Genomic DNA, 21,400 nt, shown 5'->3' with positions numbered 1-21,400 from the left:
GGTTCCCAATAGGAAGACGATTAGTGGGAAGACCACGAAAACGATGGAACGACAACTTACTAGAGGCACATTGAAAAAAGAGACAGAGTCATGTCTATACAAAAAGAAGAAGAAGAAGAAATTGATGAAATTGTAAGTGTATCCTTAAAAAACAAAATAATATTTTACTTAATACTAATACGTTCTAAGTTCTCGTGTTATTGAACTATAGGGCGTTAAATTTGTAAAATTAAAATATATTTTTGTTCATAAACCAGCCATGTTTCTACATATATGCCTCAAAATTGGGAAATAGCTCTTTCTGAGGAGAGTAAATAAGAATAAATTATTCTTCATCGCGTGCCTCATCCTTTTATTACACAGCCAATGTTACACTATTTGCAGCGGTTCTGAAGAGTTCTATTGTTGTTCTTCCATAGTCGAGGAAATGAAGCTGGAAAAATGGCAAAACCTCGCGATTTTTTCGTCCAGCATTGATTTGTACAAAAATTTGGGATTAGGCTCATTTCACCCTTTAGTTCATTTTCTATATTGAACCGTTGTACGCTTTTGGTTTTTTAACACATTTGCTTCTTATTAGTTACATAATGATTGTTTTGTGCTTTAAGATATAATATCACAATATTTCAACCCTTAAAACCACCCTTGTTGGAGCTACATACGAAAAGTTTGCTTATCCTAAAAGATTAATTTCGGCTTGCATCAATTTACATAAAAATTTGGGGTTAGGATCTTCTTACCCCGTACTTCATATTCTATATCATGCTAAAGGGCGTTGATTATTTTTAGGGGTGTAAACTACCCTTTTTGTCAAAAATTATATAAAAACATTGTAAACTTTAATATAGGTAAAATGGTTAAATAATGATTGTTTTATGCTTTAAGATATAATATCATAATATTTCAACCCTTAAAAACCACCCTTAATAATATTGCAATTTTTATAAGTAGACAATTTAATAGATCTATACAGAAAAAAAGTAGAATTAAAGAATTACAAAAACATTTATTTACACAAAAATACGAATTTACAAATATATAAAAATATACATACAAATAGTTTTTTAGTCATCCAGTATACAAACCGGCCCTGTGGTATTATATAGGTACATTTAAAATGCCCTACATAAGGGGACTATTCGAATTTTTCGAAAAAAAATTAGTTTTATAAATATAGCTCTTTCATTTTTGGCGATAAAAAGTTTTTTCAATTATAGTCTTGTAGGATTTTTGAAGAGTAATAATACTGTGTAAATTAATTTCCGTAAGATCCCTTAATTTTTAATTGAGTTTGGTTTAAAGGGCTCGAATAAGGGGATGTTTGCTCGTAAATAGATGTTGTGAATAGCTACATCTCGCTAACTGTTCACTGTAATGAAAATCTATGCATTAGGAAATTTTAGCTATTAAAAATGCTACAATTTAGTAGTTTATCATTTTTTTCGTATCTCCAGTATTTTCGGATATATTTTGAAGAAAATGATAAAAAATTCAAAATTGCAAAAAATCAATTTTTCTTTAAACTCCAATTTTTCTAAAATTAGGCCTTTTAAATAGGTCAAACTTCTTGGGTGTATTGATAGTATAAAAATAAAGGAATTACAGAAAGGCGAAGACCAATTTTTAGTTATAAGGGTAGGTAGGGGGTTATTTTCACTGTTTTTTTCGAAGAGAAAAATAGGTACCGACTTTATTTTTTACCATAAATTGCTGAATTTTTATGCTAGAAACTTTTTATTATTTTTTTTGAAAGATCTTATTGTATGCTTTAAAAAACATCATGTAAGTTTTCCTGGAAAAATGCAAAGTTTTCCCGTTATTTGGCTTTGATTATTTCAAATTATGCATTTGACGAAAAAGCTAACTTTAACATGCCGTATCTCAGTTTGTATTGGTCGTAAAAATATTATAGAAAAACAGTTTCGTTTGTGTTACTAAAAGATATAATTTTGATATCTACAGCTTTTTTGATTAAATGCATATTTTTCGAGTTATTCTCAAAAAACCCTCTAAAAAAGTCGATTTTTCCGTCGAAAAACTGTTACATTCAACCACGAAAAACTCGAAAAATATTAGTTTTACGAAGAAAATGTAAAAAACATTTTTTTCTTAAAATTACATTTTACATCGATTTACATGGTTAAAATGTAATAAAAAATTACCACCCCCGAGATGGGGTGGCAACTACCCCAAGGTTTTAGCGTACAGCAGCATGATATAGAAAATGATCCTTGGACTACTCCCTACCTTCTGTGAAAATTTCAAGTAAATCCATGCTGGACGAAAAAATTGCGAGCCAAAATGCTTCATTTCCTCGACTACACTTTAGTATACATTTTTCAACCAAGGTATGCGTCGTCCCCGTAGTCCTCCTTTTCCGTCCACATTCCTTTATACAGGGTGTTTCAAAAAGGTGTGTCATAAATTAAATCACGCATTCCGGGGACAAAAATAAATTTATTGAATCCAACTTACCTTAGTACAAAAGTGTACACAAAAAAAGTTACAGCCCTTTGAAGTTACAAAATGAAAATCGATTTTTTTTTCATATATCGAAATCTCTTAGAGATTTTTCATTGAAAATGGACATGTGGCATTCTTACGGCAGCAACATCTTAAAAAAAATTAAAGTGAAATTTGTGCACCCCATAAAAATTTTATGGGGGTTTTGCTCTCTTAAACCCCCCCAAACTTTTGTGTAAGTTCCAATTAAATTATTATTGTGGCACCATTAGTTAAACACAATGTTTTTAAAACTTTTTCTTCTCCTCTTAGTACTTTTTCGATAAGCCAGTGTTTATCGAGATATTTTGAATATTTGTCGAATCCACCACATATTTGTATATGGTTAAGTATACTACATTCGCTCTCGCGAGATTTTTTTTGACACATTCGGAATAGGAAACATACAGCACAGAAATTCCTACCTCACACTATTAACTGCTAAAATCAACTCAAATCAACTTAATCTTTCATTAAAAAAAGAAGAATTATTAGAAATAGTGGGAGTGTCTACTAATCTCATAAAATTTTGTGAAGTTTATTTCTACAAAATATTTTTATTTTGTACAATAAATAATTTTCTCATTTGTTATCAATACATTATAATGGTGCAAATAAATAATTATTGATTGGCGTGAGGTTTATGTTATTTTTATGTCTGTTTACTATTAATAATATTGGATATGAGCAGGTGCCTTGGTTGTGTAGTAATTTCCACTCACTTATGACAACTGAATTTCTCAAAAAAGAAATTACTAACGTCAGTGTCAAAGTGAATCTCGATAGAGCGAATTCAGTATACCTATGATATATGTACCTGTTAATAATCTGAAAATTTATTTATAATTTACATTTTTAGGTATATTTTGAAGAAGAAGCCACATCCCGATAAAAGATGACTTATCAAAAAAAGACTAGGAGGCAAAAAAGTTAAAAAAAAACTATGGTTACCTAATGGTACCACAATAATAGTTTAATTGGAACGTACACGAACAATTGGGGGGTTTAAAGGAACAAAACCCCCATATAATTTTTATGTAATCATAAAAAGAAGCCGCATCTCGATAAAAATTGGCTTATCGAAAAAATACTAACAGGCAAACAGTTTTAAAAACGTTGTGTTTAACTAATGGTACCACAATAATGAATTAATTGGAACGTACACAAAAGTTTAGGGGGGTTTAAGGGAGCAAAACCCCCATAAAATTTTTATGGGGTACACAAATTTCACTTTAATTTTTTTTAAGATGTTGCTGCCATAATAATGCCACATGTCCATGTTCAATGAAAAATCTCTAAGAGATTTCGATATATGAAAAAAAAATCGATTTTCATTTTGTAACTTCAAAGGGCTTTAACTTTGTTTGTGTACACTTTTGTACAAAGGTAAGTTGGATTCAATCAATTTATTTTTGTCCCCGGAATGCATGATTTAATTTATGACATACCTTTTTGCAACACCCTGTATAAGTAATCCCATCAACTCATTTTTTTTATTTCTTAGTGTGACCAAAGTAGCTCATTTTTCTTTCATTCATAGTGATACTCTCCACCTTGTTCCCGGCCTACCTCGTTTTGTTTTTTCTATTTGCCATTTTAGTATTTCCTTTAGTATTCGCTGTTAATCAATTCTGTGTATAATATATCCGAACCAGATAAGTTGTTTTGTTGCTAAGTGAACTGTTTGATTCCCATTATTTCCCTCATGCGTTCGTTGGTAATCATTTCTATCTTCGTTTTGGTTTCCATGTTCTTAAATTTTCTCTAAAAGTTCTTTGAAATACTTGTCCCGTCCCAGTCTTCATCCACTGTATTTTGTCTTTATTCTTTTCTTTCCTCAAATTGTTTATCAATTTTCAGCTATCAGTGCTTCTGGTTCCTACTAAATAAGTCTTTATGCGTTGGCAGTTTCTTTCCTAAGACTAATTCTACTTCTTTTTGAAGATATTCTTCTTTAGGCGCGATTCGATTGAGGGCAAAATTGTACATAAATCTGCGCGCCTGCGTACACAGACAGTATGTAGTTCCTTGCTAATCTTTCAAGATAGGTATTTATGTATCTGTATCCGTGCAAATAAGTCATTAAAAGAATATTTTAGTGTTTTTAGTAAATGTATTATTTATTATAATTCCTGTGTTTTTGGATTTGTGTTTCTCTGTAGTAAAATAATAAAATATTATGTATTTCTCGCCGTGTTGTGTAATTATATCCGAAGCTTACATGTCCTCGCTGGTGTAGTTGGTAGGGCGTTAGCTCCGAGTTTGGAATGACGCGGGTTCAAATCCTGGGCGATTCATATTTTTTTTATTTTTGGTTGTTTTAATAAAAAAATTTTGAAAGTGGTAGATAAGAAAGTTAGTTTAATTTTTAAATAAAATACAAATAACCTGTTAAGTATATTTACTTCGTTGAAATTACCTATATAATAGAAGAATATATTCTTACGTGCGTACAAAGTACACACACATTCTTTTTTTTAAGAAATTCTTCAAGAAATCAAGAAATTTTTCTTCGTACGTCCGCTTGTTTTTCTTTATACATATTTTATTTTGTCTTGTAGCAATTTGGTACATTAATATTGTTGGTGTAGTTGCCTTTTACATGTTATTTCTTCCTCTACTTTTCTACTTTGCTATCCCGCCAGTATAGTTTGTTTAGCTTGCTTTTTATGTTCGTATAATTGATCGATATTTTTAGGGGGGGGGGGGAGAGAAGATTTGTAGTTTCTCATTTACTCTATTTTTGAATAAGTCTTGGGTACTCTTTTCATCTAGGCTTTTGATGTATCTTCGTTCGTTTAGCTTTTCTTTCTTGTTTATGCTTATAGGTGTTTCTTACAAATTTTACCTTACCATTTAAATTTATAATTTTATTGATAAAAAAAAGGGAGATAATAAAAAATATGTTTCTTGTTGTCAACTTACCTTGGATGGGAAGCTGCATTAAATGAATAATAATCGTCATAATTTATTTTATCGTAATTCATGCCTTCCATTCGTCGCAGAAGTCTTAACGTATTGTATCCTACGAGGTTTTGAACACTTAATTCATTCGACGCACTACCAGTTAACGATGACGTTGAGATATCGGAATTTGTGGTACCTACAAATAAAATATATTTTTTAAAACTTATGTTCATGATATCATACAATTTTGACGTGCATTCCTCCATTCTTTAAGCCAATAATTGGAAAGCTTCAGAAATATTTTACGTTAGTGAAAAATTATGACTATACTTTATTTTACGTTAAGCACGGAACGTTTGGCTTATGCAGATCAGTGTTGCCAAAACTATCAGGCAGGTGTTGCTACTGACTGCCGATATACGATTCAACGCTCTGTTCTTAACGTGAAACGCTCTATAGAATCTTGTTTCACGTTTCCTTATATTGGATCTGATAATACTATTATATTATTAAAATATTAGTACTGTAAAATACGCATGTCCCGGGTGTCCCAATAAGAATGGCTCTCGGCCATATCCCAGGAACCGTTTATAGTACAGAAATTATACAGGAAGTACAGGAGTTATAGTTTATAGTACTGGAAATTATTTTCATATCACCGCTAGAGGGCGTAATTGCATATTAAAAATTAAAAAATCAAAATTTGCCTAATGAAAGGGCACTGGAAATCCGATCATCGCATTCTTCATAAAATTCTGCGCATATTTTATTTCACAAGTTTAAGTCTACCTTTGTAAATAAGAGGTGGGGGTGAGTGAGAACCTTGTTATGAAAAAATGGCTGTAAATCCGGTTCTGCTAAATCGAATTTTGCAAACTTGATCTTGTTAAAAACAGCTCTTTTTCCTCTTTTTATTTTCAGAAATCTAGTTTTCTTTGGAAAATATTAAATACAAGTATGTATCCATTTTTAATCCTGTATTACAAAATTAGATCAAATTAGCAAAAGCATAGCGAAAACCGAATGTCGATACCTTTCTTCTATCTCGAGATATCTTTAGAAACGTGTAAATTTTAAACATAACTGTTACTGTCACCGGTAAACGAAGTTAAGGAAAGGTAGTGTGCTGTGGAAAAAACAAAGAAACATTTTCCAGATCTCAACGTATATAATTAACTAAAACAACAATAAGACAAACAACACTATAAAAATATAACAAAGAAATGAAAACAACTACTAAGTGACGACTTATAATAATAATAGTCTCCCGTTTTATACCGCTCACGTGGCTTTGGGAGTATAGCAGGGTAGTCTGCTATATCTAGGACCTACGGTATACAAGGAAGGTAACAGGGCCAGTGCTACGCTTCAACCGCCTATTATTACCCCTGGTTTTACCCAAGGTACTCATTTTATTCAGGCTGAGTCGACCTGGGGCCTATAAACATTTAAAAATGTCTAGTTGTTCTTGCCGGCGGTAGGATTTGAACTCCGTACCACCGGTACGCTAGCCTAACACACTACCACTCGGCTACGCCGGCCCAAGTGACGACTTAAATGTTCAAATTATTGCCCATCATTTTTGATGCAAGCATTTACTCTTTCAAGACTAGATTGAACAGCAATCTTGATAAATGGGCCTAGCTGCAAATACAATGTGTTGAATCCTATACCTAAATAAAAGTATAAAAGTAAAATACCAAACCGTACCCACACCAAACAGTTAAATCTGGTGATGGTCAGATAATTGGACCCTTTATTTTCGATAATGTTATTATTAGTGAACGCTATCTAATTTTTTTGAAGGAATGAATTGCCTCTTATTCTGGAAGATGTACCGCTAGCAGTTCGTAGATCCATGTTGTTTGAGCACGATGGTTGTCCCGCGCAATGTTCCAGGGTAGTATTCTTTTTCTCATGATCATCTTTCAGCAATCTTGATAAATGGGCCTAGCTGCAAATACAATGTGTTGAATCCTATACCTAAATAAAAGTATAAAAGTAAAATACCAAACCGTACCCATACCAAACAGTTAAATCTGGTGATGGTCAGATAATTGGACCCTTTATTTTCGATAATGTTATTATTAGTGAACGCTATCTAATTTTTTTAAGGAATGAATTGCCTCTTATTCTGGAAGATGTACCGCTAGCAGTTCGTAGATCCATGTTGTTTGAGCACGATGGTTGTCCCGCGCAATGTTCCAGGGTAGTATTCTTTTTCTCATGATCATCTTTCAGTGCGTCACAGTTTTTCGAATTCTTTCTAACGCATTAAATTGTATGTGACAGAAAAAACGGCACGTCCGTGATTACAGACATTTACAACATTTATTCTAGTTATTCTAGTTGTCGATAGATAACGAATAATAAAAAAAAGTATTTTTTTTTAAATTATATAATAATATTACAAAGATAATCTGTATAATTTATAAGACTATACAAATCAAAGAAAAATACCATTTTATAAATGCAAGAAACACATTTGATTTGTTTTTATTCCAAATTGAAAATAAAATGTGACAACTGTCAGTTTTAACTAAAATGTTATGTTAGAATAAATGTCATAAATGTGTATTATCACGGACTTACCCTTTTTCCTATCATTTGTTACGCACTGAAAAATGCTCATGAAAAGGACAATAAGAGATTTTTTAGATGAATCATTCGCTGATAGATGGGTAGGACGTGGAAGCCTATTTTTTGGCTAGCCAGATCACCAGATTTAACTAATTTAGACTTTTATTTATGGGGCGGATTAAAGACCTTGTTTTTGTCGCTAGGCCCACTACTCGAGAAAACATGATCCAGAGAATACGAAACGCCATGCAAAGCATTGCAAGAACAGAAATTGAGACTGCTGTTCAATATACTCTTAAAGAGTAAATATTTGCATCAAAAATGATAGGCAGCAATTTGAACATTTAGGTCGTCACTAAGCAAGTAGCTGTTTTTATTTCTTTGTTATATTTTATAGTGTTGTTTTCTTATCGCTTTAATTAATTATATACGTTTACATTTGGAAAATGTTTTTTTGTTTTTTCCATAGCACACCACTTTTCCTTAACTTCGTTTACCGGTGACAGTACCAGTTATGTTTAAAATTTACATGTTTCTTAAGATATCTCAAGGTTAAAAAAATGTATCGACATGCGGTTTTCGCTATTCTGTTGCTAATTTGGTCTAGTTTTGTAATAAAGGAATAAAAATGCATACTTGTATTTAATATTTTCCAAAGAAAACTAGATTTCTAAAAATAATTAAATAACGCCTCCTAGCTGACATATTACTCATTAGGCTGTTTCGAAATTATAACTCTTACATTGAGGAAAAAGAGCTGTTTTCAACAAGACCAAGTTTGCGAAATTCGATTAAGCAGAACCGGACTTACAGAGCCATTTTTTCATAACAAGGTTCCTACTTACCCCCACCTCTTATTTGCAGAGGTAGACTTAAACTTGTGAAACCAAATATGCGCAGAATTTTATGAAGACTACGATAATCGAAGTTCCAGTGCCCTTTCATTAGACAAATTTTGTAAAATTTTGATTTTTTACTTTTTGATATTCAATTATGCCCTCTAGCGATGAGCCTACAATTATGAAAATAATTTCCAGGCCTTTCCCGAGGCAACTTTTGTTATTAATATTTTTTTCAAAGCTGTACTATAAACGGTTCCTGAGATATGGCCGACAGCCATTCTTATTGGGACACCCGGTACACAGAAAGATCAAACTCCCGCACGTTTCATGTGCCGACTTTACCCAAAGAGGTGAACAGTGGCCTGATTGTGTTTTTTATATAATTACACAGACCATTTACTAAAAATGAGACTTTAATCATGCGCTGAACAAACATTAGGTGAATACCAGAACGGGTTCAGACCGAAGAGATCGACGATTAATTCCATACATACAGTGAAGCAAATAATTCAAAAATCGAGAAAACACAACAGAGAAATGACACAAGGAAAATAATATTCAGAGATTTCAAAAGCTCTTTTGATATAATTAATCGGACGAAAATGCTAAAAGAAGCATTGGAAGAGCTAGAGCATTAGTGACCCTAAAGAACACCACAACAAAGATCAGTTTCAACGGAACAACTTCTAAGGAGTTCAAACTAAACAAAAGCATGAAACAAGGTGACTCTGACACTGTTTAACCTGATATTGGAAGCAATAATAAGGAGGATAAATTCGCAAACAAAAGCATTATTACAGATCAACTTCAAGTATATTATGCAGATGATCTAGTCATCTAAAGTAAAAGACGAAGATGACAGATGACACTTATAAGGGCAATTGAAAAATTAGATAAGGAAACAAAGAGAATATGACTAGAGATAAACTAACTCAAAACAAAATACAAGACGTTAGGAGGCCACGACACACAACTCAAGAAATACTTAACAACACAGAACCATAAATTTGAAATTGTATCCATATGGAATGAATAGATATCTGAGAGCAAAGATGAACCTATATAAAACCTGTTGTTACATATGGGATGGAAACAACGACGATTAACAAGAAAGGGGAAGATAGCCGTCTGAAATTTGAAAGAAAAATAATGAGAATGATACTGGGCCCCAATGCAACAAGAGAAAAAGAAGAATGAAAACAAATGCCAAAACTGAAGAAGAACAAAGGGACAAAATATAGTCATATGCATAAAAGCTCTTTGCTTAGAACGGATAGAACATACATAGAGACGCCCACATTCAGATATGCTGAGAAGCATAACTAACTGGACACCACTATGACCCAAGTGTTGAGGTAAGCCTAAAATGTGATGGCTGGATGATGTAGAAGATATAACAACAATGAATGTGAAAGACTGAAAAGTTCAGTGTAAGAATAGGAAGAAATGGAAAATATTCCTGACAGCAGCAAATATACACACCAAGCTATAAAGGCAGTGGCGTACTGAGCATGGTTCCGCGGAACCAGGACCCGGGCCCCACAGGCGCCAGCTTTAACGCGCTTTTTGAAAATTTGAAAATTCAAAATAAGGTAATAGATTTGCTTGGAAACTCAATTAAAAGTGAACTGCTTCATAATATTAGTGCATCTCCATTTTTTTTCGATAATATTATAGATGCAACTCAAGACATTTCAAAACAGACCAACTTAGTTAGTTTTTCGATATGTCGAAGTTGTGTATGCCGAAGAAAATGTGTTGGATGTAATAATTATTAACGAATCATTTTTAGGATTTATTCCAATAACTGACCAAACTGCGTGTAGTACACTTAGCAATACAATTTTGGCTAAATTATTAACTAAATTAAATATATGCATGGACAAACCGCGGGGTCAAGGATGTGATGGTGTAGCAAACATGACTGCCGTTTATAATGGCGTTCAAGCCAAAATTTCGAAAAGATATCAAAACGCTCCTCATGTTCACAGCGCTTCATATAGTCTTAACTTAGTTTTAAATGATTCAGTCAAAAATAGTTATTTAAACTTTACTCTGATCATTAATATGTGTTCAATATTTTTAGATGTTTATTCCACATTTTTTGTGTTTGCACCAGCTTCATGAATTTTATTTTGATAAGTTGTTTTTGGTTTTTTTTAACAAACTATTAAGCTTATTTTTATAGTTTTTATAATTAACAGTTGGCGAAAATTGCTTTAATAATTTCTTTTTAAGAAAATCTCGTCGTTTCATTAAGGGGGGGGTATAGTTAATTCTGCGTTTTTTGCATAATTTTAAAACGTTTTCCCTTGAAAGTGGTGGGGTTAAGTTAAATGGGTAAAAGGTTATCTTAGAGAACAACACTTGAAGATTATTCAGTTAAATTTTTATTGAAAAATGTTTAAAATGATGTGGTGGCGTCATTTTTAAGTAGACGATCCAAAAAAAAAAGATGATTTGCGGTGTACACTATATCTTCGGACAGAATCATCCGAAATATACAAACCAAAAAGATTATTTTAGTTTAATAGTTTCTTGAGGTAGTGACGTCGAGTTTTTATGCTTATATTGATTTTTAAATTCTTGGTATAACTTTAAAGTGAAAAAATCGAAAAAAGAAAAAAAAAGTGAAGTGTGTCCGGTAAAGATAAAAATGGTAATATAAAAAAAATTGTTAAAATAAGTAAAAACTCAACGTCACTACCTAGTAAAATATCTAAAAAAGAAGTATGCAAAATTTCAGAAAGATCGGTGCATTACTTTTTGAGTTATGATGTACACCGCTTCAAAAAAAAATGTTTTTCAGAAAACGCGTTTAAAAAAAAATGTAGTTTTGTCAATAATACTAAGAAATTTTTTGTGCATGTCCCTATCTCTGTCAATTTTGCTCGGATTAACTTGAAATTTTAATGGTATACTCTTGAAAATATTTAAAATCGAATAAGCCAATAAAAAAAAATCGAAAAAAAAATCAAAAATACTATACCCCCCCCTTAAAGATATCAACCCCACCGTTATCCAAGGTTTTATTTTTGATATTTTTTTTATTTAAGCGTTTTATCTCCCTAGAGGTTGGTATGTAATTATTTAACTTATTTTAAATGTATCATATACAATTAAGAATCTATTTTGTTCATAATATAAATATTATTCCAATGTTTATTTTTTAAAAGCTGTTTTAGTTTTCCCATATTAAGGTTTTTAACTATGACTGGAGATTTAGATGTAGAAAATTTTTGATTTTGATTATTTATAAAAACTGCTGGAGTAAAGTGATCAGTCATGTCAGTACGAAAAACGATAGGATTAATATTAATTTACTGTTTAAAATTAGCATTAGAGTTTTTATGATAAATATTTTTTAATGTTTATTAAAAACTTTTGATATACAATGTGTGTTTTAATTGGGCGGGCGGCCCGCATCCCAACTGGATCTATTGGTACGCCACTGATAAAGGGCATAGATAAATAATCCACCTCACCCAAGAATATGACTTTGAAGGTCATGGCGTCAGCTACAATCCCTAGGGATTGTAACGCTTAATGAATGAAATAATTCAGTACATTGTACACATCTGTTACTGCTGAGTGACTGACGGAGTGAATAATTATGTAAAGAATGCTCTCCAGTCGAAATGGTACGATAATGAAGGTCTGCCCTGGGTACGTAGCGCGTACATTAAGTTAAACACAAATTTATAAACTCATCATAATACTTACTTGTAGATGATATTCTGTGAGAAACTCTTTTGAATTGTGGAGGTAATTGTAACGTACTTAAACTAGAGGAACTTGGAATAGGACTTAAAGTTTTCACGTAGGTACCACTAAAAACAAATAATAAATAAATAAAAACTACATTTAAGAAGTGTTTTAATATTCATATTAAAGATATACCGATCTGCTATTTTACTGTAAGACTAAATAGATAGAAATTATACAGTTAGCCCGATCAAAGAACACACAACTTTACGAAAACCTCCAAAAAAATAAAGGGGGGATGAAAGTTTGGGAATAGGTAGTTGAAATCGTCTATTACCTACTATATAAGAAAAAGTTTACAATTCTCCTCCATTCCCCTCCATTTTACAAAAATTGGGAAATACGAGGTGAAAAATATTTTATCGGGGGTGAAAAAATATACATTCAAAATATGTCCGGAATTAGATAAAATTACCAATTTTAAGCATCTTTTGATCTATAGAGTTTTTGCACTAAGTCAATACTTTTCGAGTTATTTACGAGTAAATATGTTAATTTTTAACAAAAAAAAAATCATCCGGTTGGACGGTTTTTCGCAAATAACTCAAAAAATAAGTATTTTATCGAAAGAAATATTCTTAGTAAAAATATAGCTTCTAAAAAAGTGAAAAAATGGTGTATGTATGAAGTCTATAGACCCAGTAGAGGCAGAGTTGCAGCTAATGAAATGTAGGTTCTTCTTCGTCAAATTCCAAATCGAATGTTTCAACGTGAAATAACCAAAAAACAGAGCACTTTTCGGGGAAAACTCATTAAAACTTTTTTAAAGGGTTTAAAAAAAGGTTTATTTTTTTATTTTTTAGTAAAAAAATCGCGAAAATCACCCCCTAATTAGCTTTCCAAATAAAATTAATCGTTACCGCTTCACAAGTTACTTTACTAATGTTTTGTTTATATCATCTCTTTCAGTTTCATTGGTTCAAAGTGTCCATTTTTGAAAAAATTTGGTTTTAATTTAAAATTTTCTTTTTAGTTTTGAAAAAAAAATCCAATTTTTTTTTAAAATAACTTAAAAATTATTAGTAACACGAAAAATGAAGAGTAATAAAATGTATCTATGTCTTGCTTTTCTGAATATTTTGCATTTGTTGTTTTCTTGTTACGACAAAAATTGGTTATGCTATGACTGTTCAACATTTGCATAAACTCGTGATTAGTTACTCGTTCAAGCCATTTTAACTACATTCTTTTTAAATATAATCACTTTGAACCGATGAAACTTACAAATCATAATATAAAGAATACATAAGAAAAGTAAGTTGTGAAGCGGTAACGATTAAATTTATTCGAGATGCTAATTACGGGGTGATTTTCGCGATTTTTTTACCAAAAAATAAAAGGGACCAACAATATTTTGAGCGTAACTCATTTATTTTTAATGTTAGAAGTTCTTTTAAAAAACAAAAATAAACCTTTTTTAAACACTTTAAAAAAGTTGTAATGAATTTTCCCTGTAAAGTGCTCCGTTTTTAGGTTATCTCACGTTGAAATATTCGATTTGGAATTTACAACTCTGTTTCTACTGGATCTACCTACAGACTTCATACATATACCATTTTTTTTCAGTTTTTTACAAGCTATATTTTTGCTAAGAATATTTTTTTTTTCGATAAAATACTTACTTTTTGAGTTGTTTGCGAGAAACCGTCCAAAAACATGTTTTTGTTTGTTAAAAATGAACATATTCACTCACAAATAACTCGAGAAGTATTAACTTGGTGAAAAACTCTATACAACAAAAGTTGCTTAGAATTAGTCATATTATCCAATTTCGGACTTATTTTGCATGTATAGTATTGAAAGGCACCAATTATACGGGTTTGACGAACCGCCAGGAATCAGCCGACTTAAATCAAGGAAAAGGTTTATGAGAAATGTCAGCGTCGAACCACCCGAACTGTTCCCCCTACATCCAGAACGACCTAAAGGAATGAACCTGGACTGGAGAACCTGGCGGACACTCGACCGAATACGCACAGGTGTTGCCCCTGTAAAACAGAACCTTATTAAATGGGGCATCAAGACAGATATCGACGCACTTTGTGAATGTGGGGAAATACAGAGCGTGGAGCATCCGAGAGTATGCAGACTTTGCCCATCACAGTGCACCCTCGATGATTTATTGCTCGCAAATACAAAGGGTGTAGACGTAGCCCGATATTGGTCAGAAAAATTGTAGTCGGATCCAAACACGAAAAAGTAAAAGTAAGTGCATGTATATTTTTTCAGCCCCGATAAAATATTTTTCACCCCGCATTTCCCAATTTTTGTAAAATGGAGGAGATGTAGAATTGTAAACTTTTCCTTGTATAATAATAGACAATTTCACCTAGCTATTCCCAAATTTGCATCCTTCCTTTATTTTTTTTTGAGGTCAGATTGTTTTTTGCTCGAGCTAAGTGTCTCTACGTAACTTGGAATCATATGAAAAAACTTTTTATTTTATTAATTTTACGAAAAAAATCAATTCTTTTGGTATGTAAAAAAATATGAATTTCACTCAAGAGTAAAGAGTAAAGTACCTTTATATTTCACAATATCGAAAATTGTTATTATGAAAAGTTGTTGGGAATTAAGAAATATGTTTGAATATACAACTACATCCTTCTAATTGAAAAAAAAAAAAATGTTTGCAATTTTTCTTTAATTATCCATAGTAAACACCATTCTTATTTTTTACTAAAAAGATAACTCTTCCATTCAGATACAAAATGATAAGCAAATTTTCACAAAACAAAATACAATAAAATCTAACGAACATTTTAGAGTTAACCTTTTTTCTATCGAAATGGAGAAATATATTTTGTAATAAATAAAAATGATGCAAATTTTCTTTCAATTCGAAGGATGTAATTGTATATTAAAACTTAGTTTTTAATTATAAACAAATTTTCATAATAACAATTTTCGATATTGTGAAATATAAAGGTACCTTACTCTTGAGCCAAATTCCCGAATAAAGTACGTGCCTCCTAGTGGCGGGATACGGACAACAGTACATTGGCTTATAGGGCAGTCCTTACAATAGGGATCCTGGCCTATACAGAAAAATGCAGGCGGGTGTGGGGTAATCTGCACTTTGGTTACATTGGTGGTGTATTGGCTAAACGTGCCGGGTATGGTGCTGATAGAAACGGCATTCAGGCATCAAATATCCAAAAAATCTTTTCAGGTCATAATAATGAAAAGACCTTTTCCAACTCAATAAAAACTTATTACTGCAATGATGGCATCTCCTGAAGTAAAATATTCCGGAAGTAAAATAAGCCTCCGTTCGGATCTCCGGATGGGGACTATTTCAGGGGGAACACCATTACAGGTTAGAATCTTGGTAGTCTTACAGGTAAGAATCTGGAGTTAGTGGATGCGCTCAAACGAAGAGTTCAAATTGCTTGTATTCAAGAAACTAGGTGGAAAGGATAAAGGGCGAAAGAACTAGGTGAAGGATACAAATTGTGGTATGTAGGGAGTAGTAACACTAGAAATGGAGTTGGTATAATTGCTGATAGTGAAATGAAAGATAACGTAGTAGAAGTTGTAAGAACGAGTGTTATAATGATGTCAGTGAAATTTGTAATTGATAAAGAGGTATTGAATGTTGTATGTGTGTATGCTCCTCAAACAGATCTGGGTGAGAATGAAAGAAGAGCTTTCTATGGCCAATTAGGAGACGTACTTCATGATAAGGAAAGAAGACATACGTGAATGCAAGGACTGCAAGGTAATAGTTAGTGAGACAGTAAGCCAACAATATAAGCTGCTTGTTCTGGACATCGAAGTAAAAAAGCGAAACTAAACAAAAATATCGGAGAGGACCACAAAAAATCAAGTGGTGGATGCTAAAAGATGAGAAAGGTCTATTCAGGGAAAGAATAGTAGAAAACATATGTTGGAACATGAAAGGAAGCCCTAACACAATTTGGAGAAAAACGGCCAATATTATTAGAGAGACGGCTATTGAAATACTTGGGAAAACGTCAGGAAAGAAGTTTGAGGATAAAGAGAGTTGGTGGTGGTCAAATGAAGTACAAGGAAAAATAAAAGAGAAGGAAAAATTATATAAAAAGTGGCAAGAAACTAGATCGGACATAGATCTTCAAAACTATATGGTCGCCAAAAAGGAAGCGAAAGTAGCAGCAGCAAAAGCTAAAGCAGAAGCGTATTCAAACCTATACGATCAACTTGATACCAGGGAAGGCAAAGCACAGATATATAAAATAGCCAGAGAGCAAAGAAAGCAAGAGATTAATCAGATTAGATGTATCCGAGATGAAAATAATAAAATACTAATTCACGAAAAGGATGTCAAAAAGAGATGGAGAAAGTATTTTGACAGTTTATTAAATGAAGAATTTGACAGACAGCCTGTGGAGTTAACGGAGACAGTAACAGCAATGGTTACCAGAATAACAAACGAGGAAGTGGCTCAAGCACTTCAAAAAATAAAGAAAGGAAAAGCAGTCGTACCAGATGATATTCCTGGGGAAGTATGGAGAGCATTGGGAGAGACAGGAATAAGTTGGCTAGCAGGTCTATTTAATAGAATTATGGAAGTTGGACAAATGCCAGACGAATGGAGAAGCAGTATATTAGTACCTGTCTACAAAAACAAGGGAGACATACAACAATGTACAAACTACAGGGCTATAAAACTACTTAGCCACACCATGAAAATATGGGAGAGAGTAATTGATAGACGGATACGTGAAGAAACCGAAATATCCGATAATCAATTTGGCTTTATGTAGGGAAGATCAACAACAGATGCAATTTTCATTGTAAGGTAACTGATGGAAAAATACAGGAATAAAGAGACCAACGCTCTTATGGTACTCATTGATCTTGAGAAAGCATATGATACGAGTTCCTCGAGAGATTCTTTGGTGGACACTCAATAAGAAAGGAGTCCCTGGCGAATATGTAAAGATTGTGAGAGATATGTATGAGGGAGTAACGACTAGTGTCAGGACAGGTGTGGGAGAGACTGATAAATTTCAGGTGAAAGTAGGATGCACCAAGGCTCGGTGCTTAGTCCTTATTTATTCTCATTAGTTTTGGACCAGATAACTGCGAAACTACAGGGTAGCATTCCATGGTGCCTAATGTATGCTGATGATGTAGTGGTAATAGGAAATAGTGAAAGAGACTTTGAACAAAAACTGGAACAGTGGAGACAAGCTCTGGAGGAAAAAGGTTTAAAACTTAGTAGGACAAAAATAGAGTATTTGGAATGTTCATTTAAAGATGGAGTTACTACAAATAAAATGGTATCTTTGGATGGTGAAATGATTGTGAAAAGCAATAGTTTTAAGTACCTAGAATCGGTATTACAGAGTCATGGAGAAATAGATGGAGATGCATGCAGTAGAATTAGGGCTGGATGGATGAAGTGGAAAGAAGCGAGTGGTGTGTTGTGTGACAGAAAAATTCCAATGAAGCTGAAGGGAAAATGCTATAAAACAGCCATAAGACCGGCTATGACGAACGGAACTGAATGTTGGGCAGTGAAAAAGAAAGAGGAACAACGAATGCATGTGGCGGAAATGCGAATGCTTAGATGGATGAGTGGAGTGACAAAGAAAGATAAAATTAGAAATGAGTATATTAGGGGAAGTCTAGGTGCGGCACCAATTGATGCCAAAATGAGAGAGCATAGGTTAAGATGGTTTGGTCATGTTCAACGTTGAGACGTTAATCACCCAATACGAAGAATAGCTGAAGTGCAGATTCCTGGAAGGAGTAGGAGAGGAAGACCAAAGAAACTTGGGGGGGACACGATAAGGCAGGATATGTTGGTAAAGGGGATTAACACTGATATGACCCAAGATAGAATTGTGTGGAGAAATGCAATTAGGGAAGCCGACCCCGCATAGGGATAAGGCAAAGAGAATGATGACTCTTGAGCCAAATTCATATTATTTACATAGACACACTGTATAATATATGTTACAGATATATAGATAATTGAATCTACTCTGGATACATACCAGATCGAAATCATACATAAAGCGAAATATAATCGATTTTATAAAATTTAGTGTGATTTCTCAGCAACAAGTACACACCAAGAAATAATATCTTTTCGTGGAGTAAATTTAACTTTACACTTACCCAACACCGGGCTTATTTAATAAAGAATCGCACGAACTAACGCCGGAAGTTGTGGATTCTGTCATGGAACTATTTCTATGTCTTCCGGTCGTAATAAACGGTACAGGGTGCGGGCGAATGTCTTCATAAAAACCGTTATTAGTTTCGAAAGTTTTCGATTCTGATAACGATCGTTTATGAAACCCAATCTGGGGTCTTTTGCTTGTAGGCAGTGTAGATTGTCTGATTCTTCTACCTTCTGAAATTAAAAAAAAAAAACGTAAAATTAGCAAAATCGAAATTATTCTCTTAAAAAGTGAGCTTATTCTAATAGAACTCTATAAAAAAATATTTTTTATGTAATTATGTTTATTTACAAAATCTACATCATTAAAAGAGTATTAAGTAAATTTGTTCCGTGTTTTTTGCATGAAGAAGAGACTTCCAATGATGTCTCATCTTATTCTATTTATGTTAAAGTTTTAAAATAGGTCCTGAGGGCAGGTTCTATCTAGTCTCCTTGTGACAGGACCATTATGGTCCTGTCACATATATATTATTCCCTTACTAAGTCATTGTCATGGTGAATGGTACGCTCGCTTTGTGATTCCGAGGCTCGATGGATTTATTCTCTGATGAAAGGTATATTTAAGTCTTCGTGAAGTGTTTGATTAGTTACATACCATGGTGCATCCACTATTGATCTTAGAACCTTAGACTGAAATCTTTGGATGATATTCAGTGATGTTAACTTTGCACAGCCCCAGAGGTGTAGTCCGTAGTACCAAATAGGTTTCGAGTATTGCTTTGTACAGAAGAATTTTGTTTTGGATGTTGAGTTTTGATCTGCGTCCAAGGAGCCAATACATTTGCCGAAATTTTAAGTCTACTTGTCTTCTTTTAGTCTGTATATGTTTTTTCCAAGTAAGACGTTGGTCAAGGTGGAGGCCAAGGTATTTAGCGTCTGTTACTGTTGGTATTCGTACATTTTCCATTCTTACAGGTGGGCATGTGTTGTGGCGGTTTGTAAACGTGATTTGAGATGATTTTGTTTTATTTACTTTTGTTCGCCATTTTGTGTACCATTCACTGAGTATGTCCAGATGGTGTTGAAGGTCATGTGAGGCTTGTATGTGATCTTCATTTACCGCTAGTATTGCTACGTCATCAGCAAAGGAAGCGATCGTAGTATTATGAGACTCTGGTATATCGGCTGTGTAGAGTGAGAAAAGCAGCGGCCCGAGAACACTACCTTGCGGAACTCCGGAGTTAATAGGACAGAGGCTGGATTGTTGGTCTTTAAATTTTACTGAGAAATATCTATTTGATAAGTAGGATTTGATTAGGAGGAAATAGTTACTAGATAGTTCTAATTTTACTTTGTAAAGCAGACCTCTGTGCCAAACTTTGTCAAACGCTTGTGAGATATCTAGGAATACAGCGTTGCAGTATTTCTTTTCTTCGAGAGTTTTTGATATTTCATTTACTATTCGATGGACTTGTTGTGTAGTAGAGTGATTTTCCCGAAAACCAAACTGATGTTCTGGTAGTAATGTTAGGAATTCATGATCTGCGTATATTCTTTGTAGCAGCAATCTTTCAAAAACTTTACTGACGATTGGGAGTAGGCTGATGGATCGATAAGATGTTACTTCATTGGGCGCTTTGCCTGGCTTAAGGATCATTATGATTTTTGCAAATTTCCATATTTTTGGAAAGTATGATAAACTTATCATGCGATTAAATATTACTGTTAGCATAATAATGGCCTTACGAAGAAGTTGTTTTAGTACTTGTGCCGAGATTAAGTCATAACCTGGAGCTTTTCGTGAGTTAAGTTTGGTTATTTCTTTCTTGACTTCTATAGGAGTAAAACTTTTGATTGGAAGGGACATTTGACATGCTGCGCTAATTAGTTCTTCCACTTCTTCATCAGGGTCTGGTGGCTCGGTTTGAAATACACTCGTAAGATTTCAGTAAAGACGTCCGCTTTTTCTTTGTTGGAACGAGCCCATTCACCATTTGGTTTATGGAGGGGAGGAATAGTTGTGTACGGTTTTTTGAGTTTCTTAGTCGCCTGCCATAGCGTCTGATCATTTGCTGTAAGGTTTGTAATGTAATGTTCGAAGGTTTAGTTGTTTGCAGCTTTGATGGCTACTCCAAGTTGTCTACGTAGTCTATTGTATATATGTTGATCTGTGTTGTTTCTAGATCTTTGCCAGTTTCTTCTCGCACGACGTTTTTCAGCAATGAGTTGCCAAATGTGTAGGGGAACATTTGTTGTATGTGTCGGTCTGCGTTCAGTTCGTGGTGTAGATTGCCATGCCGCTTCTTGCACAAGGGTGGTGAAATATTGAGCTGCTGTATCTATCTCGTCTGGAGATTTGATTAAATTAAGATTAATGTTTTCTTCTAGGTAATATTGAAAATCTGCCCAGTTGGTGTTTTTGACGCTAGTCGAGGAGGGGGTGTGTTGTTTATAACTGTGGTACTCTTGTTCATAATAACTGGTGTATGATCAGATGAGAGATCATAGCTGGATTCTATTAGACAGTTGTTTCTGGATTCTCCTTTGCATATGTAAAAGTCTAGCACATCTGGAAGTTTTCTGGGGTCACTTGGCCAGTAAGTAGGGATTCCGTTGGTGTGGCAATCATAGTTGTTGTCGGTCATTGCTTTTAAAAGGTTACGACCTTTTGTTGTTATGAGTCTTG

At 33.4% G+C, this 21,400-nt stretch overlaps 1 protein-coding gene across 1 annotated transcript in view; it reads right to left on the bottom strand.

Moving 5' to 3' along the window:
* Positions 1-21,400, bottom strand: part of LOC114327481 (rapamycin-insensitive companion of mTOR) — a 156,680-nt gene that overhangs the window by 24,827 nt on the left and 110,453 nt on the right. The window contains exons 17-19 of the mRNA XM_050646921.1: positions 18,708-18,945; positions 12,555-12,661; positions 5,428-5,605 (exon numbers count right to left, since the gene is read on the bottom strand). Of these exons, the coding sequence (XP_050502878.1) occupies positions 5,428-5,605; positions 12,555-12,661; positions 18,708-18,945 (523 nt within the window). The remainder of the gene's footprint in view (positions 1-5,427; positions 5,606-12,554; positions 12,662-18,707; positions 18,946-21,400) is intronic.

Source organism: Diabrotica virgifera, chromosome 3, assembly GCF_917563875.1.
Source record: "Diabrotica virgifera virgifera chromosome 3, PGI_DIABVI_V3a".
In the NCBI taxonomy this organism is placed as follows: domain Eukaryota; kingdom Metazoa; phylum Arthropoda; class Insecta; order Coleoptera; family Chrysomelidae; genus Diabrotica; species Diabrotica virgifera.
Note: the sequence above shows the minus strand (reverse complement) of the source record. Positions and strands in the feature narration are given on the sequence as shown.